The sequence below is a fragment of the Ostrea edulis genome, chromosome 6 (genome assembly GCF_947568905.1).
Source record: "Ostrea edulis chromosome 6, xbOstEdul1.1, whole genome shotgun sequence".
Taxonomy (NCBI): Eukaryota; Metazoa; Mollusca; class Bivalvia; order Ostreida; family Ostreidae; genus Ostrea; species Ostrea edulis.
In genome coordinates, this window is record NC_079169.1 from 9,455,584 (window position 1) to 9,475,101 (window position 19,518).

Genomic DNA, 19,518 nt, shown 5'->3' on the forward strand with positions numbered 1-19,518 from the left:
GGATCATGAAATTTACAATTACATGTATGGTAGCTTGGATTTCCTGCTCTACATCACTATGCATTTAGTTTTTCTTACGCATGTGCAATTGTAGAGAAGAATTTTGAAATTGGTCAATTTTTGCCCCACCCCTACAGGGCTCGAAATTAACATATGTCCGTCAGTCTGTGACTGGCTAAAAGTCTGGCGGACTGACTGACATTTGTTTTAGTCAGTTTGATGGGACTGGTTAATTTTCTAAAGCATCATTTTGGAAAATATACTTAATATGAAATTTCATACACATTTGGCATGCTTCGATCTGTTTAATCAACCGGACGAATCTGTTTCGTAAATATAAATTCCACATTTAAGTGTTACAATATTGTCTAAGGCATAATGAGTTAAATTTCATTTTAATGATACATGTATCAACAAAATATATTTGATTATTTCTGGAAAACTGTTGGACTGGTAATTTTTTCTGCGGACTGGTTAAAATTATACCCCATCAGTCCGGCTGGACTGGTGACATAAAAAGTTAGCTTCAAGACCTGCCCTAGGGCCCCATGCAGGGTTGTAGGAATCCTGAAATTTACAATTCTGTCCCCCTTGTCACAAAGATGCTTCATATCAAATTTGAAAAGAATTGTAATGGGAGTTATCAAGAATGTTAACACATGGCGGACAACACACGACAACGGACTAATAATTAGTCACCTGAGTTTACAGGTGACCTACAAATATTTAGTAACTGTTTGACTTCACATCACATGAACCTTAACAATCTATATATTGATGAAGTAATATTTCATATTCTTGATAATGATAATGTATATATTCACACATGTCAAGTACTTGTTACATTTACATGTATTAATGAGTATCAGATTCCACGAGATTATCAATAATTTCTGCCAATTCGCAGGAACGCGGAATGCTGCTAAACTAAACAGTCATGTTAAAATTACTTATAAGGTCTGACAGAAAAGTAATTTCAACTTAATGATGATAATTAATACACATATCTTAAATCACAATCATGGTTCTGCAGAATATATATTTAATTCCAATTGACTGTCTAAATACTTTAGGAATTAACTCCATGCAGCCTCATGTAATTTCATAGGCTTACGCCTTTTACAAAATCTTTAATTATATAATTAAATTCAAAATTGTGCATTAAAGGAATCTATATCTTTTGTAGGAGATTTATACATCATTTTTGGTTGTTTTTTTTTTTTTTTTGGTTGGTGCTTTTAAATTAAACTACATTTGATGTACATTAATCCAGTTTTTCTACTTTGAACTCCTAAGTGACATTGATGGTGATGTTTTTCATTTAATTTTGATATAAAGATACCAGACTGATCGAGCATTATGGTACATGTATTCTATTTAAATAAAATGAAACTCTATTTTAAAAATATAATTAATTATGCATACAAAAAAGTACAGTAGTGGATCAAGATATAAATGAAAATATTTTCAAAAATACAACTACAGGTTATGACACAGTCTTTCCAAACTGAGCCCAGTACTGACTATGTGCATGCAGTATGCTAATAAGACAGTCTTATCAACACGCTGCATGCTATTTTCCCACCAGGTTTTGGATCTGTGCATATCTAATTAACATTTAGTGGTTTATACATGATTTATCACAGTAACTAGGTCCTTATTTCCATTTGAACTGAAGTTGTCAAACCTTTAACCAATGCCATGATAAAGTTTTCTGTCTGACCAGTGTGAATGTACAAATACATTAAGGATGACCAAAGATATCCGAGAGTTAAACTAACAATAGTCAAGGAGAAACTTAAATTTCAACCTATAACTTACAATTCTTTTTATCTGGAAAGAAATCAAATTGTTTATGCTGCACAATTAGTTGTCATTATAGAAACATTAGCCATGTTCATTTGAAACCCAACAAATTCTGAAATTATCAATTCTGAACTATCAGTGTATATTCACCTTTAAGGACGGATTCTTGTCATTATTGAGACAAATCTGATGTGCCATATGTGTGTGTATTTTCTTCAGTTATAAACCTTGTGTGTCACAGAGCCAAATTACTATTTCATACTTACAGTGCTGAAATAGGGTTTAGGGAAGTTGAATTACGGGGGACTATACATTCTGCAGTGAATCAAATAGCTCTTTGTATTGCACTGAATACTACAGAAAATCAACAAATTGAAACAATCAATATTCTGTGTGTCCTTGATAGCTAGCTTTAAGCTTGGTACCTACCTGTCCTCCCCCTTCAGGAAAAAGTATTGTATCTTCAAGAACCACCTCATATCCCTGCAGCTTCTCTTTAGTCTTCCCTGGCAGTGATAATTCTGCTGGAGTGCAGCTTCTAACACTTGTCTGAAACTACACAAGGTTATCAGGGATCATATAAAGCTATTTCAAAAACAACAGATCCAACATGAAGTACATGCATATTAGGCTTTGCCATATTCGCATTGCCAAGCACTTGTTTCCCAAGAAAACTGCCATCTATACCCTACATTTATGGTAACATACATGTGGCATCAAAGTTTTTTTTATCCTATCTGTCTTAACGAACATTATAAGAATAAAAAATCATAATGGAATCATCTGAAACCAATATAACATTAACTTTAAATATACATGTTTGAAGCAAAATAGATATGGGAGAGGAGGGGGTATGTCAGGGGGGAAAATTATCTAGGTGACACACCATCAGAGTGCATTTACACCATTTTCCAAGTCTATACACTTTTCTTGATGCCAAAATACATTCAGAGTTTCAATCAATTTTAACTCAAACAGGCAGTATAACCTATGAACATTGTGGTTCCTAATAAACAATTAAAGGTGTCACATCAATGTCAATTATATGCAATGGGCCAGACTGGATTTTGATCCTGAGAGCCCTCCAGGTCGATCTCTAGTCAGGTAATCTACTAGCTAATTAAAACTTTCTGAACTATCTGGACTTGGACAACTGAGTGAGTAAACTTGGCCAATCAACACATCCTTCCCCAAAAACTCGCTATCATAATCCCTGGCAGGCAATTAACACATCCTTCCCCAAAGATCCCTGGCAGCCAATCAACACATTCCTTCCCCAAAAACTCACTATCATAATCCCTTGCAGCCAATCAACACATTCCTTCCCCAAAAACTCACAATCAGGATCCCTGGCAGCCAATCAACACATTCCTTCCCCAAAAACTCACAATCAGGATCCCTGGCAGCCAATCAACACATTCCTTCCCCAAAGACTCACTATCATAATCCCTGGCAGCCAATCAACACATTCCTTCCCCAAAAACTCACAATCAGGATCCCTGGCAGCCAATCAACACATTCCTTCCCCAAAAACTCACAATCATGATCCCTGGCAGGCATGATTTCATAATTTGCAAAAATGTCAGCTCCATGGGCTGGGCCAGGGATTCAAATGGAAGACTAAATGAAAAATTGCAACAGACCAGACCAGGATTCCAATCCATGTACCCTGCACCTCTAGCTCCACCAATGATCCAGTCCAATAGTCTGCTTTTTGTCTCATAAATTTCATCTGTGACTTTCAACACTCTCTCACCAGAGGGCATGTTATCAACAACAGAAATGGTAGCTGACAAATGTGCGAGTCATACAGAATGGTAAACATGCCAGTAAAAACAAATAAAATGAAGATTTTTACAAAACCACCTGTGGATAATATATCACACAGCTAATGTTTGTATTCGGTCTGTCTAGATTATGTTTAGACAATGGAGAAACCATGTATAGCAGCACGATAATGCCACGTTGGAGTCTGACAACTTTTACGTTATTTATCCCTACCTTTTAAAACACAATGTGAAGCGTTAAACCACTGTTCTTCTGCACTTTCGCAATGTTTGGGTTTATTTACTATCATATATATGGAAGTCTGAATGTATTTTTTCACAATAAAGTCCAAAGTTAAGGAAATGAAAAAGGGAACTGACATGGTTTGATTAAAACAAGTAAAGACTGCTTTGATTTTATGTCGAAAAACAAAACTGGAATTTATTAAAAGTTGTTCAAAAATTTTGTACAAAAGCATTGACAGAGATATAAGTGAATTTTAAGCTTGTATAATGCACCCTCTGGTGAGAGAATGATCAACATAGTCAACTATAGGATCCCATTCTTTGGATCAAATTACTGTAGGATAACGTTAACAGTATAAAAGGGGTTTCTATGTTGCAAATTCTAATGTTACATGTTATATAATTATAATGACAACATACTTATGCAAGTAAATTCAAGTGGTAACTCAATTGGTATCGTGATCACATCCTGTGTGGATTAGACTCGGGCTGGATATATCCAAGTCGATAAATACTGTAGTGGCTGTCAGGGTTGGAAACTCAGTGAAATTATGAGCCAGATATAAGGCCTAGTGGCTACATTCAAAAGCTGCCAGTCCTATTCAAAATCTACCAGTCCCCTGATTTTCAGTTTTGAGATATTTATTATTTTACATGAATGAATTTACAAATAAAGTTTATTTGTGACATTTGTTGTCGTATACTGGCTATGGTATGAAATTCTATCTTTGCCTGCCTGAGAAATAGCTAGATCATGCATCTCGGGCAGTCAGGTGGGCTGTAATTTCCAACCCTGCACTTGTTCAAGTGATCAGTAGCAGATGTGGGATGAGTTTTGCAAACAAGACCTGACTAAAAACCAAGGCTTTATGTCTCAATATATTAATTAAACATTGACACAATAAAGATCTGTACTTCTTGCAAAATGGCACTGAATGCCAAGTAGAATCAGTTCAGTCTGTGCCTTGATCTTCATCTAGCTGAGTTGATAGCATCTCTAAATCATTATGGAAATGAATGAAAAATTTCCAATACCCAACCAGTCAAACACCCACTTCAGTGAATTTTTCACGAACAATGGTATTAATCTTTTTTTTTTTTTTTTTCATGTAGACAATACATGTATAAGCATATTATAAGTTACAATGTTTATTTTCTTATTGCATATTTTGTAGTATATTATTCAGAATACCTGCTTGATTGAATATTCAGACCAATGTGGAAACTTATGAATAGCAAATAAAAGGAGTTTGAAATATCCATTTGATTGACCATGCAGGCAGAGGAACGTATGTATCATCAACATTTTTCAAAGTGGTGGGGTCAGCAGAAGAAGTTGAGTTCACAACTTCACAATTGTCTGAAAATTCTAACTTTAATGGCCAGAAAAATATAATTCATGATATAATATATATATACATGTATGTGAAACTGATTTACTAGTGTTACAAAAAAAGGTATATTTGATTATGATACAATTGAAAGAACTTTAAGTGTGCTTGCGTGAAATTGGAATTCAGGGCAAAAGTGAGACATTATAAGAAGCAGGTCATTCTTCAGAAATTTCCATTTGAAGCTAATGTCTGTAAATAAATGCTTATAAGAAATTCATTTGCACAAACCTTCAAAATATAATTTAAAGAAAATCAATAAGAATCTGCATGCATGTGCACCGATACCATCACATAGATTGGTTTCTGATTCTTCAGATTAGGCCCCAAGTGTCTTCCTAATCTAATTACTTAGATATCAAGAAAATTAATAATTAAGAACCTTTGCACTGTAACATTTACGTCTAGCAGTATACATTCTATAATTAGGGGACAAGTTAATTGATAAGAATCATGCAAAATGATGCATTCTATAATAGAGGATACATCATCAAGCTAAACATGGGTAGAACGTGAACACAGTCATAACGTGTCAAAATGGAGCATTATTTTATTGAGTATTGTGAAAATTTGCCAAGAAATGAAAGGCTGACCATGTATTTTGATATAATAAGAATTTAGCTTGTTTGATTGACTGGGTGGTTTTTTTTTAATTTCCCGTTGAGAATTTTTCACTCATATTGAGACATCACTAGCTGTAGGTGAAGTAACAAAATTTAGATCTATACTTAACGCTCAGGGCCGTAGCAGTGAGAGTTCTTTAAAACACCAATGCCTGCCATATGACATAAGACTTCTGTTTTTAAGGTCACATCCGAAAGACCCGTGATTTTCGCTTCTAAATGGATTGCCAAGCGTTTGGTAAAGGGGCAATCACTACCCATTTTAACACCTTAGTTTGACCCCTGCCATGACACAAGCGGGATTTGAACTCATGACCTCCCGGTAACGAAGCAAACGCTCCACCACTAAGCTATCACAACTGGTAGCATTGTTCAGAAACGTGTGTCCAATATATTGTCCAAGTAATTATGTTGAGGTGGATTTTCATTGCGTTCACAAATTCACGTATTTGGTTTAAGTTCACTAGTCTTATTATTCAGTCTCTACTTTCATCAGATTCTTCTTCCTTTATTGTTAGATCTCCCTCTCTCTAACTTGTTGAAAAGGGGGGGGGGGGGGGGGAGTTTGAAATAAAGAAACCTATTTTGAACAGATATGAAAGGTCAGATGATTGCATCATCCTAATTTTAACTTGAGATATATAAAACACACTGTTAGAACAAATTTTCTGTTTTATCAAGTATAACAGTCATCATAGGAAATGATATAATAGTAAAAGAATTCAACACACACACCAATTAAGAGAAGGAAGATTGGGAGGGGAATTTGAATCACTCAAAGAAGAGGACTCGATCTACTTTAACCAACCCACCCTCCCACAATTTAAAAACAAGAGGCCCATAGGCCACATTGCTCACCTGAGTCACCTTGGCCAATATTTAAATCGCATGTAAAACTTTGATCCCCTATTGTGGCCCCAACCTACTCCCGGGGGCCATGATTTTTACAAACTTCAATCTGCACTATGTCAGGAACCTTTCATGTAAATATAAACTTCTCTGGCCTAATGGTTCTTAGGAAGAAAATTTTAAAAGATTTTCTCTACATATTTGTATGTTAAAAACTGTGATGCCCTATTGTGCCCTATCCAACCCCCAGGGGCTATGATTTTAACGAACTTGAATCTGCACTGTGTTAGACAGGTTTCATGTAAATTAATGTGAACTTTTCTGGCCCAGTGGTTCTTGAGAAGAAGATATTCAAAGATTCTCCCTATATAATTGTATGTAAAACTTTTGATCCCCTACTGTGGCCCCATCCTATCCCCAGGGGCTATGATTTTAACAAACTTGAATCTGCACTATGTCATGAAGCTTTCATGCAAATTTGTACTTTTCTGTCGAATTCATTCTTGAGAAGAATTTCCCATATATTTGTATGTGAAACTGTGATACCCTATTGTGGCCCCACCCTACCCCAGGGGGGCCATGATTTCAATAAACATGAATCTGCACTATGTCAGGCAGCTTTCAATAAATTTCAGCTCTTCTGGCCTAGTGGTTCTTGAGAAGATTTTTGAATGACCCCACCCTATTTTTGCATTTTTGTGATTATCTCCCCTTTAAAGGGAACATGGCCCTTCATTTGAACAAACTTGAAAGCCCTTCAGCCAAAGATGCTTTTTGCTGAGTTTGTTTAAAATTGGCACAGTGGTTCTAGAGAAGAAGTCGAAAATGCAGGGCTCAAAATTAACATATGTCCGTCAGCCCGTGACTGGTTAAAAGTCTGGCTGACTGACTGACATTTGTTTTAGTCAGTCCGATGAGACTGACCGGTGAATTTTCTAAAGCATCATTTTGGAAAATATACTTATTGGCATGCTTCGATCTGTAGACCTATCAGACAAATCTGATTTGTAAATATAAATCCCACATTTAAGTGTTACAATATTGTTTATGACATGTTGAGCTAAATTTCATTTTAATAACATTAATGAAATGTGTTTAATTATTGCTGGAAAACTGTGTTGGACTGGTAAATTTTTCAGCGGACTGGTTGAAATTACACCCCATCAGTCCGGTTGGACTGGCGACATAAAAAGTTAGCTTCAAGCCCTGAAATATAAAAATTTACAGACAGACGACGGACAAGTGATCAGAAGAGTTCACTTCAGCTTTCAGCTCAGGTGAGCTAAAACTGAAGCCTGGAAATGGTTTGTTTTTTGTTGTTGTTTTTTTGTTTTTTAAGAAGCAGCTAAAGTAGAAGACTCAACGCCCAAAGCAGAAGTCAAGTGGTTTAAACTAAGTAAACATTTTTTTTTTTGGATACTGCACTGGAGTTTCCTATCTATTATGTTCTCAATCTATTTATAGAGGGCGAAGCCCTCTCACGGTTCGAAGGGCCGTGAGAGCGGAGCTCTCCCTATAGGTAACACATATATAGATGTTTAAAAGGAAAATATAGGAAAACAATGAAAAATTAAACCATTCCTATGGAACTTGAAAATTTTGGTAGTAATGGTGTCGATTCGAATACTATCGCGTGGACATGTATTTCTCCGTTTTGAATCTCGTCTACCCTAGTTCACGTCGTTCTGAGATGTTACATAAAATTCGTAAAAGCATGTAAATCTTATTTTCTTAATCATATATAATCACCCCACCATTAACGCCATGTTTGTTGTTGTGGTTCAAATGCTATGTTTGTAAATTTGCTAAATAATGACGCTGAATATGACGTCACAATGTACTGTTTACATCAATTGCGTTATATTTCCCGCGTTCAATATATAGGCGGATCAAATATCCAAAATTAGGATGCTTTGATACAGCTCCGTCCTCGTGCTAACTTCGGGTTGTTTTCGTTCTGTTTTGGATATAGATACTAATGCCAAAATTTGTTTGCTTCGCCCTCAAATACGGTCACGCCGTAAAACATATTAAATATCTTAAGAAGCCCCTGTGAATACAAATGTAAAGTGGTAAACATACTTTAGAGGGTTTTCCATCTTCTAAAATATACAAGAATTACCACCTGACTTTACAGACACTGCCAAAAACAGAAATTTTCCTGTGATGGTAAAGAGCGAATGCAAATATGAAGTTATTTTTAGTTGGGACTAAGTGTATCAATTGATCAGACAAACATGCATTGTATCTATACATGGTATAGGCATGGTGTATGGGCTGCTGTCATTTTAAGGATTTATATTCAGTCGAGGCTTTATCAATCAATCAGACAATCATGCATGAACTGCTGTTCAGTGTTGACTTGTGTATTGCAAATGAAGTTAAAATCATAAGACTAGTTGCATCATTGCCTAAGCTTGCTCGCAATAGACAATTATTTTTACTTAGTTTGTTCACCTCCATGTTTGATCGAAACGCCTCTAAATTTAAATTATTTTACAGCCTTTGCGTTGTAATTTAAAGGAATTCTTCAAAACACCTTTCTTTTCCCGGGAAGAAGTCAAATTTTAGTTCTTACACTTCCCAAAACCTATCTGGCCCATATGAACAAATAAATTTTGTACTTGCACCAATGTTTCTTGTATATAAATCCCCCTAAGGCAGTTGATTGGTGAATAAACATAATATACTCATTGTCTAGAAGTAATCTATTTCTGTGTTCCATTCGATTGCAATAAATACCGCTTTAATTTACCTCCTTGCAATAGCTGTTTTCCTGGCATGCGAGTGCCATCATATAACTGAAAGTGAAAGTACAATTAAATCAGTAACCAATGAAAATTTATCACGTTGCCGGTGAGAACTCTTTTTGGTAAGAAGATAGATAAAGTTGGCATATTATCGGAAACTTTTTCGATTTTCCCCGTGATTTGAAGATAAAGACCAAGGTTTTCCGTTAAAAATGGAGGTTTACTCGTGTATCGGAACGGTTGAGGCAATGAAAAGGGCGTTTTTAATATTTTTCCTGACAGTTTTGATGGACAAAACATATGGTAATTTCTTTTCATTTGACATTGATTCATTTAAATCCAAATAATTTCGCTGCATAGTGCGAACATTCCTCTTTTAGGCCTACAACAAATTTTAATTTTCTTATTATTAAAATTATTGTGATGGTTGACGTCTAATATATGAGCAAATGTGGTGTTAATGTTGAATATATATATATCATATATTTCATTGTTGCTGTTAGAAAATAATAAAAGTGTCAAATTGTATGTTTTTGCAAAAAGTGGGAAGTGAGACATTTTATTCTGTGTTAGACTTTCTCATATTTAGAACACAGGGTTCTGACACAATCTTAGAGTACTCCATACAATATAAGTTTGTTCATATTGTGTCATAACCCTGTGAAATACAACAGGTTGGGAACACTTCCCCTATAGCGAGATATTCTCGCTAAAACGCAATTATCCCTCTTTAGCGAGAGTAAATATATCCCGTACAAGAGAGAAAAACACACGTGGAGTACATCGTTTCGTGTTTCATGTGAAAAGAAGAAAAAGTGCTAAAATGTCTGATACTTCTACAAATATATTAGTCAAAACAAAAACACTCACGATGTGTATTGGATTTCAGACTGCTTCCCTCTTACGCAACAACTTTGGTATGCAATTTCTTGACTATGTTGTCCATTTCATAGAAACAATTTGCGTCATGTTGAGTGTGTGTCGCACTTATTCAGCAATGCACGGAATTTGCCATTATTTTCAAAGAAGACGCCAAAACACCTGTTTATGGTAATGTTTATTTCTCGCTAAAGAGGGATAATCACGTTTTAGCGAGAATATCTCGCTATAGGGGAAGTGTTCCCAACCTGTACAAGGCCAAATTCGGCCTACAGTATGACAGGGTTATCTGACACTAGAAATTATTGAAGAATAGTCCCGGACTCATGGATATCTAATGAGTCTTTTTATATAAGAGAATTAATATGGAAGCAGTAGAAAACACATCAATTTTAAGATTTATTTTTAATCATTCGCGACTTGGCCTCGGACAACTAATTGTCCACGCCAACAGAATTATTTCCCCGAATCTCCTTTCATAACAACAACCCTATTCAAAATTAAACCGCATTTTAATCAAATTATCATTGTGATAAAATAGATGCGTACTAGTTTTGTTTGCCGACGAATTGAAAAACCTACCAAAGTTTACAAATTACGCTACTTTCTATTCCAATAAAAATGGCTACCGGAAGACAAACATTTATTTTTAAATATAGATCCCGATTTGTAAAACAAACTAATAAATAAAGAAATAAGAGTAAATAACTGCTAGTGGCAAAACGTTCTTCATTTTGCATGTTATCTAATTATGTTTTGAATATTATATTCTAATTCGCACCTAATACGCCGGTTTCGAGATACGTTCGAGTTATTTCCCTTTGAAGAACTCTCGTACATAGTAAGGCGCGAAACATCTTGTTTACATGCGGGAGTAACTAAGTAAGTGATAAGTATTCAGGGAGTAATTAAATACATGGAATTTTTATTATATCACGTAATTTTGTTGGTCGTAGGTATCATGTCCAGGATATTACTTTCAAATATGACATTGTTTTTATGTTTCTGCTTTTGTAAAACATTTCTTTCAATAGTATTTTGTATTTCCAACATTTAAATATTGAAAGAGAAGCCGCTTTTAATACATTTTATCGTCTTCCTCACTGACGGTAGGTTCACTCTGTTCCACTTAGGCCCTCAAAGTTCTACTAAATGTACCTCCTAAACAGGAGAGCTCTTATCTCGAAGCTGACGTATTGGCTGACGTTAAACAAACAAGTCGGATTGGGACACTGTGAACTCGGTGGTATTATTTCGGTTCACTAGAGCGTAACATTTTACCTAAAAAATTTTCCTACTACAAGTTTTAATTAATACACAATATCAGGGCTTCTAAAAAAAATTATGATTTTCACTCGGAGTCTGTGACCATCACTGACGCGTCCGCGGGACTCGCCATATCAGACAAACTTGCGTCCCAAATGAATTTTCTGCATGTAGGACGCAGATTCTTGTGTAGTGACAATGCTGAGTATGACCTACAAAAATGTGTGCTAATCTAACATATGATTTCCCGATTAAGTATGTATTGAATATTTGGTAAAATATCCTTTCTTAGTTATTTATTCTATTATTAATGTTAACACCCACTTCATAGCTTGTCCAAGAACCTGTTTGACAGCTATCCAAATATATAATTTGACTGAGTACAAAAGATGACAAATAATATTTTGTCTGAACATGCTGAAGGAGGGGCAAGTGGCAAAGCTAGCTACTTTTTCTCCATTTCACTCCACCTTAGGTTATCTGTATATCCCATGAGTGGATTGTTTATATTAAACTTTAGTATTTTTGAGTGCTTTGCTATTTTGCTGTATTGTATAAAATTAGTGTTTTATTGTTAATAAATTCATGTAAAGACTTTGAAAATATTGGTTATGTAGATTTAGATAGTACATGTAGAAACAGTCTCACAAATTGCATCTTAGAACCATTCTCATTCAGTACCATAGTGGCTTTCCAATCAAAGGTGTGTACAGAGAATGAAAAAGAACTTAATCTGGTGATTTGAAGCTGTATGGAAATATTTTGAACACAGATGCTTCAATTGAAGCTGTTCCTAGTTTTCCTTTATAAACTTTTCTGCCTGTCAAATTAAAATTGTTGAAATGGCATGAAAATGGATTCATATCACAAGATTGATTGATTAAATATTGTTTAACACCCCTCTCGAAAATCTTTCACTCATATGGAGATATGCCGGTGAAGGGCTGCAAAATCTAGGCCTATGCTCGGCGCTTGCGGCCTATGAGCAGGGAGGGATCTTTATCGTGCCACACCTGCTGTGACACAGGAAATCTGTCTCATTCAAAGCACTCTTATGACAAGCAAGGGGTACTGAGGACCTATTCTAACCCGGATCCCCATGGTATTCATATCACAAGAAGTTTTCTAGATAATCATGCTACAATAAGATCTCAATCTGTTTCATTACTGATCATACATACCATTACAATCAATTAGCATGTACTACACTATACATGATCTGCATTGTTTTGTTATGTTCATTATTAACTATACATGATCTGCATTGTTTTGTTATGTTCATTATTACATGCAGTGCTATTGTGTGTTATCCATTGTCATATTTCCTTTCTTGATCTTTGACTTCTATAGGGAGATTTGACTATGAATTTGTTACTTGTGGATCATCCCTGAAGCTGAAAAATGCATACCACGGTGTTCGATTGCACTCGCATGATGTCAAATATGGATCAGGAAGTGGACAACAGGTTTGCAATAAAGAATTTATTCAGTCATTTACTGCCAGGTTTAGAATTTATTATATCAACAGTCCAACATAATCATTCTGAAATCCCAACTTTACTGTCTAGTTTTAAAATTTTAGTCACATGTCATTAGGCACCTAATGATTTAAAAAAAAAAAATGAAAATGACAATCGCATACGTACACATGTGCAAGTGCCCTAACTGGAGGATACTTAATGTAGGACTAGGTATGTTATTTACGATGTCAGTGATAATTTTTTTCGTAACATCAATTAGACACTTGTACTGGTCAATAATTTTAATACTGATCGTTGCTCCAGCTTCTTCGGGTGAGATAAGTTAGTGAGATACAATGGATTTTCAACAGTGCTTTCAGTGCTGTGGAAAAATATTCTTGACAACCAGTCATTTAGATGTGGTGACCACTGAACAGCAATTCAAAAAACGTAGGAATCGGCAAAATCTTTGTTTGATACAATAAAAGAATGTAATAATTGATGCTGTGATTGAGAAACCAGCACTGGTCACTAATTTCATTTCTCGAAGCCTTTGATTGCAGTAAAGCCATCCCATTAACACACATTTTCTGTGATTGCAGTAAAGCCGTCCCATTAACACACATTTTCTGTGATTGCAGTAAAGCCGTCCCATTAACACACATTTTCTGTGATTGCAGTAAAGCCGTCCCATTAACACACATTTTCTGTGATTACAGTAAAGCCGTCCCATTAACACACATTTTCTGTGATTGCAGTAAAGCCATCCCATTAACACACATTTTCTGTGATTGCAGTAAAGCCATCCCATTAACACACATTTTCTGTGATTGCAGTAAAGCCGTCCCATTAACACACATTTTCTGTGATTGCAGTAAAGCCATCCCATTAACACACATTTTCTGTGATTGCAGTAAAGCCATCCCATTAACACACATTTTCTGGTGTGATATTAGAACATAATTTCAACAACTACAAAGATGTTGGAATATTTTGTTCCTTAATTGAGTATGATAGGATTTGAGTACGCAGAAGATTAAAGGTTAGGGCTTGAGTTCGGCGTTATACATGTTTACCTTTGAAATTATTAAAAAATGACAACACTCATCTTCGCTAGGCAAGGGTTTTTGGTCCACTCTGCTCTCTATAAACATTTATGGGGAGCGAAGTGGACTGAAAACTCTTGACTAGAGAAGATGGAAAACACCTGACTGACATCTTTTTTTGTTTTTGTTTTGAATGCAGTGCCTTGACTTTCTCATCAATATGGCTCTTGCAGACTGGGGCAAATGTTTGGAGAGCTATTATCATGACCCGGTGTAGCTGTCAAGAGTCACACATTCAAGGAAAAACTTTAACCTTGACTAGATTAATCATTTAATCCAAATGGAATTGGTCTTTGATATTTCAGATTATTCATGACCATGTAGGCCTTTCATTTGGTAGCAAAACCCTGACCTTGGACTTTGACCTACTTTGCAAAAACTTTAATCTTCGATATCTTTTGAAACAAAAGTGATAGGACTTTGATATTTTACAGATATAGGTTCCTCATGACCAGGTCTTTCATTTGGTACCATAAATTTTGACCTTGTACCTTGGACTTAGCCCTCTTATTATAAAACTTGAACCTTGACTGTCTTCTTTTGAACCACTGGGAAAGTGGAGGCATACTTCCCTTCGAGCTATGTTGTCTTCTGACAACTCCTTTTAGGTTTAAATTTTAATTGATGCCAGTTTTTGTTGACTAGATTGCATGATAGTCCTTCACACCTCTGCTGATAATGTATAGATTATCATTATTTTTATTTTTGCTATTGGGGTTTGATTAATATTTATTTTTTACTGTTTTGACTTTATGTTTTCAGTCTGTGACAGCAGTAGATTCAACAGACGATCATAATAGCTATTGGCAAATTCGGGCCAAAACAGGGACAAACTGCATCAGAGGGTAATTTCTTAAAAAATCTATATATATTAAATTGATTGAATATCCAAATTTCTTTGCCAAAATTCAAATCTTGCAAATAGAAAATATCATACATATGTTTGACATGATACATCTATATGGGGTATTTTTTCTCTGTGTAATTAGAAATCCAGTCAAGTGTGGACAAACAGTACGGCTACTGCATGTGTCAACTCGCAGAAATCTACACAGTCATCATTTCCAGTCTCCTCTGTCTAGAAATCTGGAAGTCAGTGCCTTTGGGGAAGAGGGAGAAGGGGATGAAGGTAAACTTGTTACAAAGCAAAAATTAATTCCGAATACATGTACCAGTATGTTAAAAAAAAGTCAAGATTGAACCAGTGAGAAAACCATGAGTTGGAGATATATGGGGTGATTCAAAATCTCTTCAGTTTTCAAATAGTAATTACTACCGGGGGTAGTCAATAATTCTTTGTTGCTTTGAAATGTTTCATATTATAATTAATTCATTGTTTACTGTGAAATTTGTTCCATATGATAAGTATTGTTATACACCAGCAAAAAAATTAGGGTGTATTATGCTATACCACTGTCGTCTGTCTGTCCATCTGTCTATCTGTCCCTTTAACTTGGTCTTCGCAACTCCTCCTAAACCCTTTGGGGGATTTTGATGAAACTTGGTACAAAGAAAGATCACAATGTGGAGCTGTGCATATTGCAAGGGGAATGCTATCCAATGTTTTTTAAAGGGTTGTGGTCCTTGGGCTTAATTTTTTTCATTCAAAATACGTTGTCTTCACAACTCCTCCTAAACTCTTTGGGGGATTTTGATGAAACTTGGTACAAAGAAAGATCACAATGTGTAGATGTGCATAGTACAAGGGAAATGCCGTTCCACTATTTTTGAAGGAGTTAAAGCCCTTGGACTTAGATTTATTGAATGCAAAATACAATCTCATAACTCATATAAGGAATGCAAAATAGATAGTTGGGCAAACATGGACCCCTGGACACACCAGAGGTGGGATCAGGTACCTAGAAGGAGTAAGCATCCCCTGTCAAACGTTCACACCTGCCGTGAGCCCTATATCCTGATCAGGTAAACGGTGTTATCCGTAGTCAAAATCAGTGTGCCAAGAATTGCCTAATAATCGGTATGAAACATGTCAGACAGCATTTGACCCAATGATAGGTTGTATTGACGAACTAGATCGTTATAACGACCATAGAATTTGCGAAATGCTGACTTCAATCGAGACTGTTGAAATCCCTGTACCATCAACTTGTTTGTCAGTAGCTTGCCTCGATTTAAAAACTGACTATACGCAGAACAAGCTCTTGCATATCGAATCAGTTGAGAGATATAAACACCATATGCAGGTGATAATGGAAAATTGCTACATAAATATGGGAAGTTGACGATGGAGAAGCTGAAATCATCCCGTTTGTCATACAGTTGAGTTGTCAGTTTGCCGTTAATGTCTACTTTCAATAAAATATCTAAGTATGAAGCAGAAGTGGACAACTCTGTGGTGTCTTTCATTTCGAGCTCACAGGGATAAATCGAATGGACACTTGTTCAAATTCCTGGATCATGTCATGTACCAGTTTGGCGGTGCCATTTTTTCATATGATACTGTGAGTAATGCTGTGTTACTCTGAATTTTGTTTCATATGTTTGATATTTCATTTGCAGGTGATCACTGGGTTGTTACTTGTTCTGGAAAATACTGGAGTAGAAATGAAAAAATCAGGATTAAAAATGTTGTTACAGAACAGTAAGTCCCAAACTGTGAAAAATCATTAAGGCATAACTTGAAATGAAAGCTACTAGGGTACATTAAACATTAAATATCAAGGAAGATTGTTGTATCAATTTTCTTTACATGTGTTATCTTCAAATGTAAAAACTTTTCTTTCTTTTTTTTTGGTCAATTTAAACAAAGTGAATGACATGATAAGTGATTTGAGTGATCTTTGCACAATCATACAGTATAATGAATTTTCCTTTTTTTGTTTTAAAGTTCTATAAATAATTTTATATAACAATTAAATTCATATCATTTTTGTTTCAGTTACCTGCATGTGGCAGGGGACACTTTTGGTCGACCAATTCATGGGCAGAGGGAAGTTAGTGGGTACCCCTCCCCATCAGAAATGAACTACTGGCAGGCAGCAGAGGGCATCTTCATCAAACCCTCAGAACCACCCCAAGGGACAAAGGATGTTCATGATGAATTGTGATGATAATGTAACTTTAGATATGGGAGTATCATTATTTAATGTATTGATTGTACTATAACGAAGTCAGCGATGAAAAAGTGAACTTACTGTGTATGAGTGTTAGGTGTTACCAAGTAATTGATCATTGTGTGTGTTTGAATGGTACATTTATATCTTGTTCTTCTCTGAATTTGAAATAGTTGTATTTGCAGAACTGTAGCTCTCTTCAGACAAAGTTGAGATTAGACCAGAGAGCTACAGATCCATCTGTTGTAAAATTTTAAAGAAAATAAAAATCTGTAATTCACAGTGCAGCTAACTTTTTCTTCACACCATTCACAGGCTAAATTTATTGGAATCGGGGAGCTTTCATTTGAAATGGATGATAATGAATGTTCTGAGTTATGCAGTGGTGTGGGAAATATGTTGACCAAATCATGTACAGATAAAGCTGCTCCCAATTTTGTGGGTTTTTATGATAGAGGGTATGTAGCTCTCTTGTATCCCATTTTATCTCTCTCGAGAAAGCTACTGTTCAGCTAAAAGTGTTAATAATTTCTTTTTCTGTGTACTATGTTGTAGCATACTTTCATTCCATTTTCTCACTGTTAATGTTAACTTTGAATCTATTATATGCGATTCGTTGAATTTTGGATTTGTGAGGGGGGGGTTGTGGGTTGTTTTTGGGCATATTCCCCGAACACCTCTACTCCACTTGAAACAAAAATGGCCATTTTGAAATTTATAAACCCAATCAACACCACCACCACCCCCCACCCCCCCACCCCCACTCACTCTTTGGTCACAACCTCACCCACCCCTCCTTTTGAAAATGTTCTGGAATTGCCCTTGCATTGGTTTTAACATATATAGTGGTTTCTTATGCCCTTTAGTAAATGTATTTATTGATTATTTTCATTCAACACATTGTTCATTTGTTAGTTCTATGATTTGATACTCAACTTATTAAATATTTTTATTGATTCATCTTAAGAAGGGTGATTTTGTATGAAGGACATATTAAAGGATGGCAGCCTGACATTGCTTATTCCCCGAAAACTTTCTGGCTTTGTGATTTAATCAGATTTATAAATATCACTGTGTTCAACAGTTCTCCCAAGATTCGTAGATTTTATTTCATTGATTTTATTTGGAAATAGACCAAGCTGTTATTCAATTATCAAAGATCAAATGAATATATTTCTCCATTGTCTTGTTTGTCAGATGACTTTTCTTTATTGTATGTTTGTAAATGCTATGTGCTATGTGACCAATGCAGTACTTTTGAAGTTTGTAAATGCTACATGTATGTGCTACATGACTAATGCGATAATATTGAAGTTTGTACATTGTATAAGTGATATTTCAGACATTGGACCATGAAACTACTGCTACATGTATTAAAATTTCCATTGAGCATACTTAAATCTCACTGTTGGTGAGGTCATAGCAGTCCATAAATGATGTGTGTCCTTATTTAACATCATCTTATCATTAAGAGTTCGCGGAATTTTTATACATCTGCATGGGTTTTCACATTGTTTATTAGCAATCTGTTTTCTGTACCTTGTTCCATATGATCGCACTCTTCATATAGTGCATGCATGGTGTATATGAGTAAATACAACTGTAGATGATGACCTGACATGTTGCACGTTTTTCGTGTATTGAAAGAAATTATACTTTTATTTCCAACAGTCTTGTGTTATTCAGTGTGTTTTATATCAAATGCAGGACGACCCGTCCCTTCCTCAGGATGGTCAATGAATGAAATAATGCATTGAACAATTCAAAATCACAACTAGCATTAAAACTATCTAGGCTACCAAATAAACGGAATAACTAATTAACACTGTATATTTGTATATGTGTATCTTCAGTAGAGAAGTACGTAATTTTGTTTTGCTCATAATATTTGCTGTTGGTTAATGTACTTTATATATATATATAGTTATTTCCTCTGAACCCTCATTTATTTTGATAGATCCAACACTATTGGACAAAAAATGTTTTGGGGAATTTTTAGTGCTTTTCAAATGGTACTCTTTTAAAGGATGGTACATTTATTTATAATCATGTTTTAATTAGAATCGTTATACCCCCTCCAAAAGAAAATATGAATAACCTTGTTTGTCTGGAGTTTAAAAGCTATATAGCTGTTGTATAATCACTACTAAATCTGATTTCATCCAAGTATAGGCAGAAAAGTGACTTGAAAAGTTTATTTTTCTCATACTTATAAAATCTTAGGGGACCGGCTATGTCCAAATCATAATGGGACTTTTGTCATAGTAGAAAATTATGGGCATCAGAGAGTTACCTGCCCTGA

The 19,518-nt window shown here is 35.3% G+C and overlaps 2 protein-coding genes across 3 annotated transcripts in view; one reads left to right on the top strand and one right to left on the bottom strand.

The window, feature by feature from the left end:
* Positions 1-9,523, bottom strand: part of LOC125646467 (alanyl-tRNA editing protein Aarsd1-like) — a 37,353-nt gene extending 27,830 nt beyond the window's left edge. Inside the window, exons 1-2 of one of the 2 annotated variants that reach the window (XM_048872787.2) lie at positions 9,437-9,523; positions 2,236-2,361 (exon numbers count right to left, since the gene is read on the bottom strand). In XM_048872787.2, coding sequence (XP_048728744.2) covers positions 2,236-2,361; positions 9,437-9,478 — 168 coding nt within the window. In that variant the 5' untranslated portion in view covers positions 9,479-9,523. Of the gene's footprint in view, positions 1-2,235; positions 2,362-3,344; positions 3,557-9,436 lie in introns of those variants that run through there. The other variant, XM_056141496.1, reaches the window with a different exon arrangement.
* Positions 9,524-9,560: 37 nt separating this feature from the next.
* Positions 9,561-18,886, top strand: LOC125646472 (stromal cell-derived factor 2-like). The gene is made up of 6 exons (XM_048872793.2): positions 9,561-9,734; positions 12,927-13,042; positions 14,905-14,987; positions 15,132-15,271; positions 16,663-16,744; positions 17,042-18,886. The coding sequence occupies exons 1-6, from the start codon at positions 9,644-9,646 to the stop codon at positions 17,208-17,210; spliced, it is 681 nt and encodes a 226-aa protein (XP_048728750.1). The 5' UTR covers positions 9,561-9,643; the 3' UTR covers positions 17,211-18,886.
* The last annotated feature ends 632 nt before the right edge of the window (positions 18,887-19,518 follow it).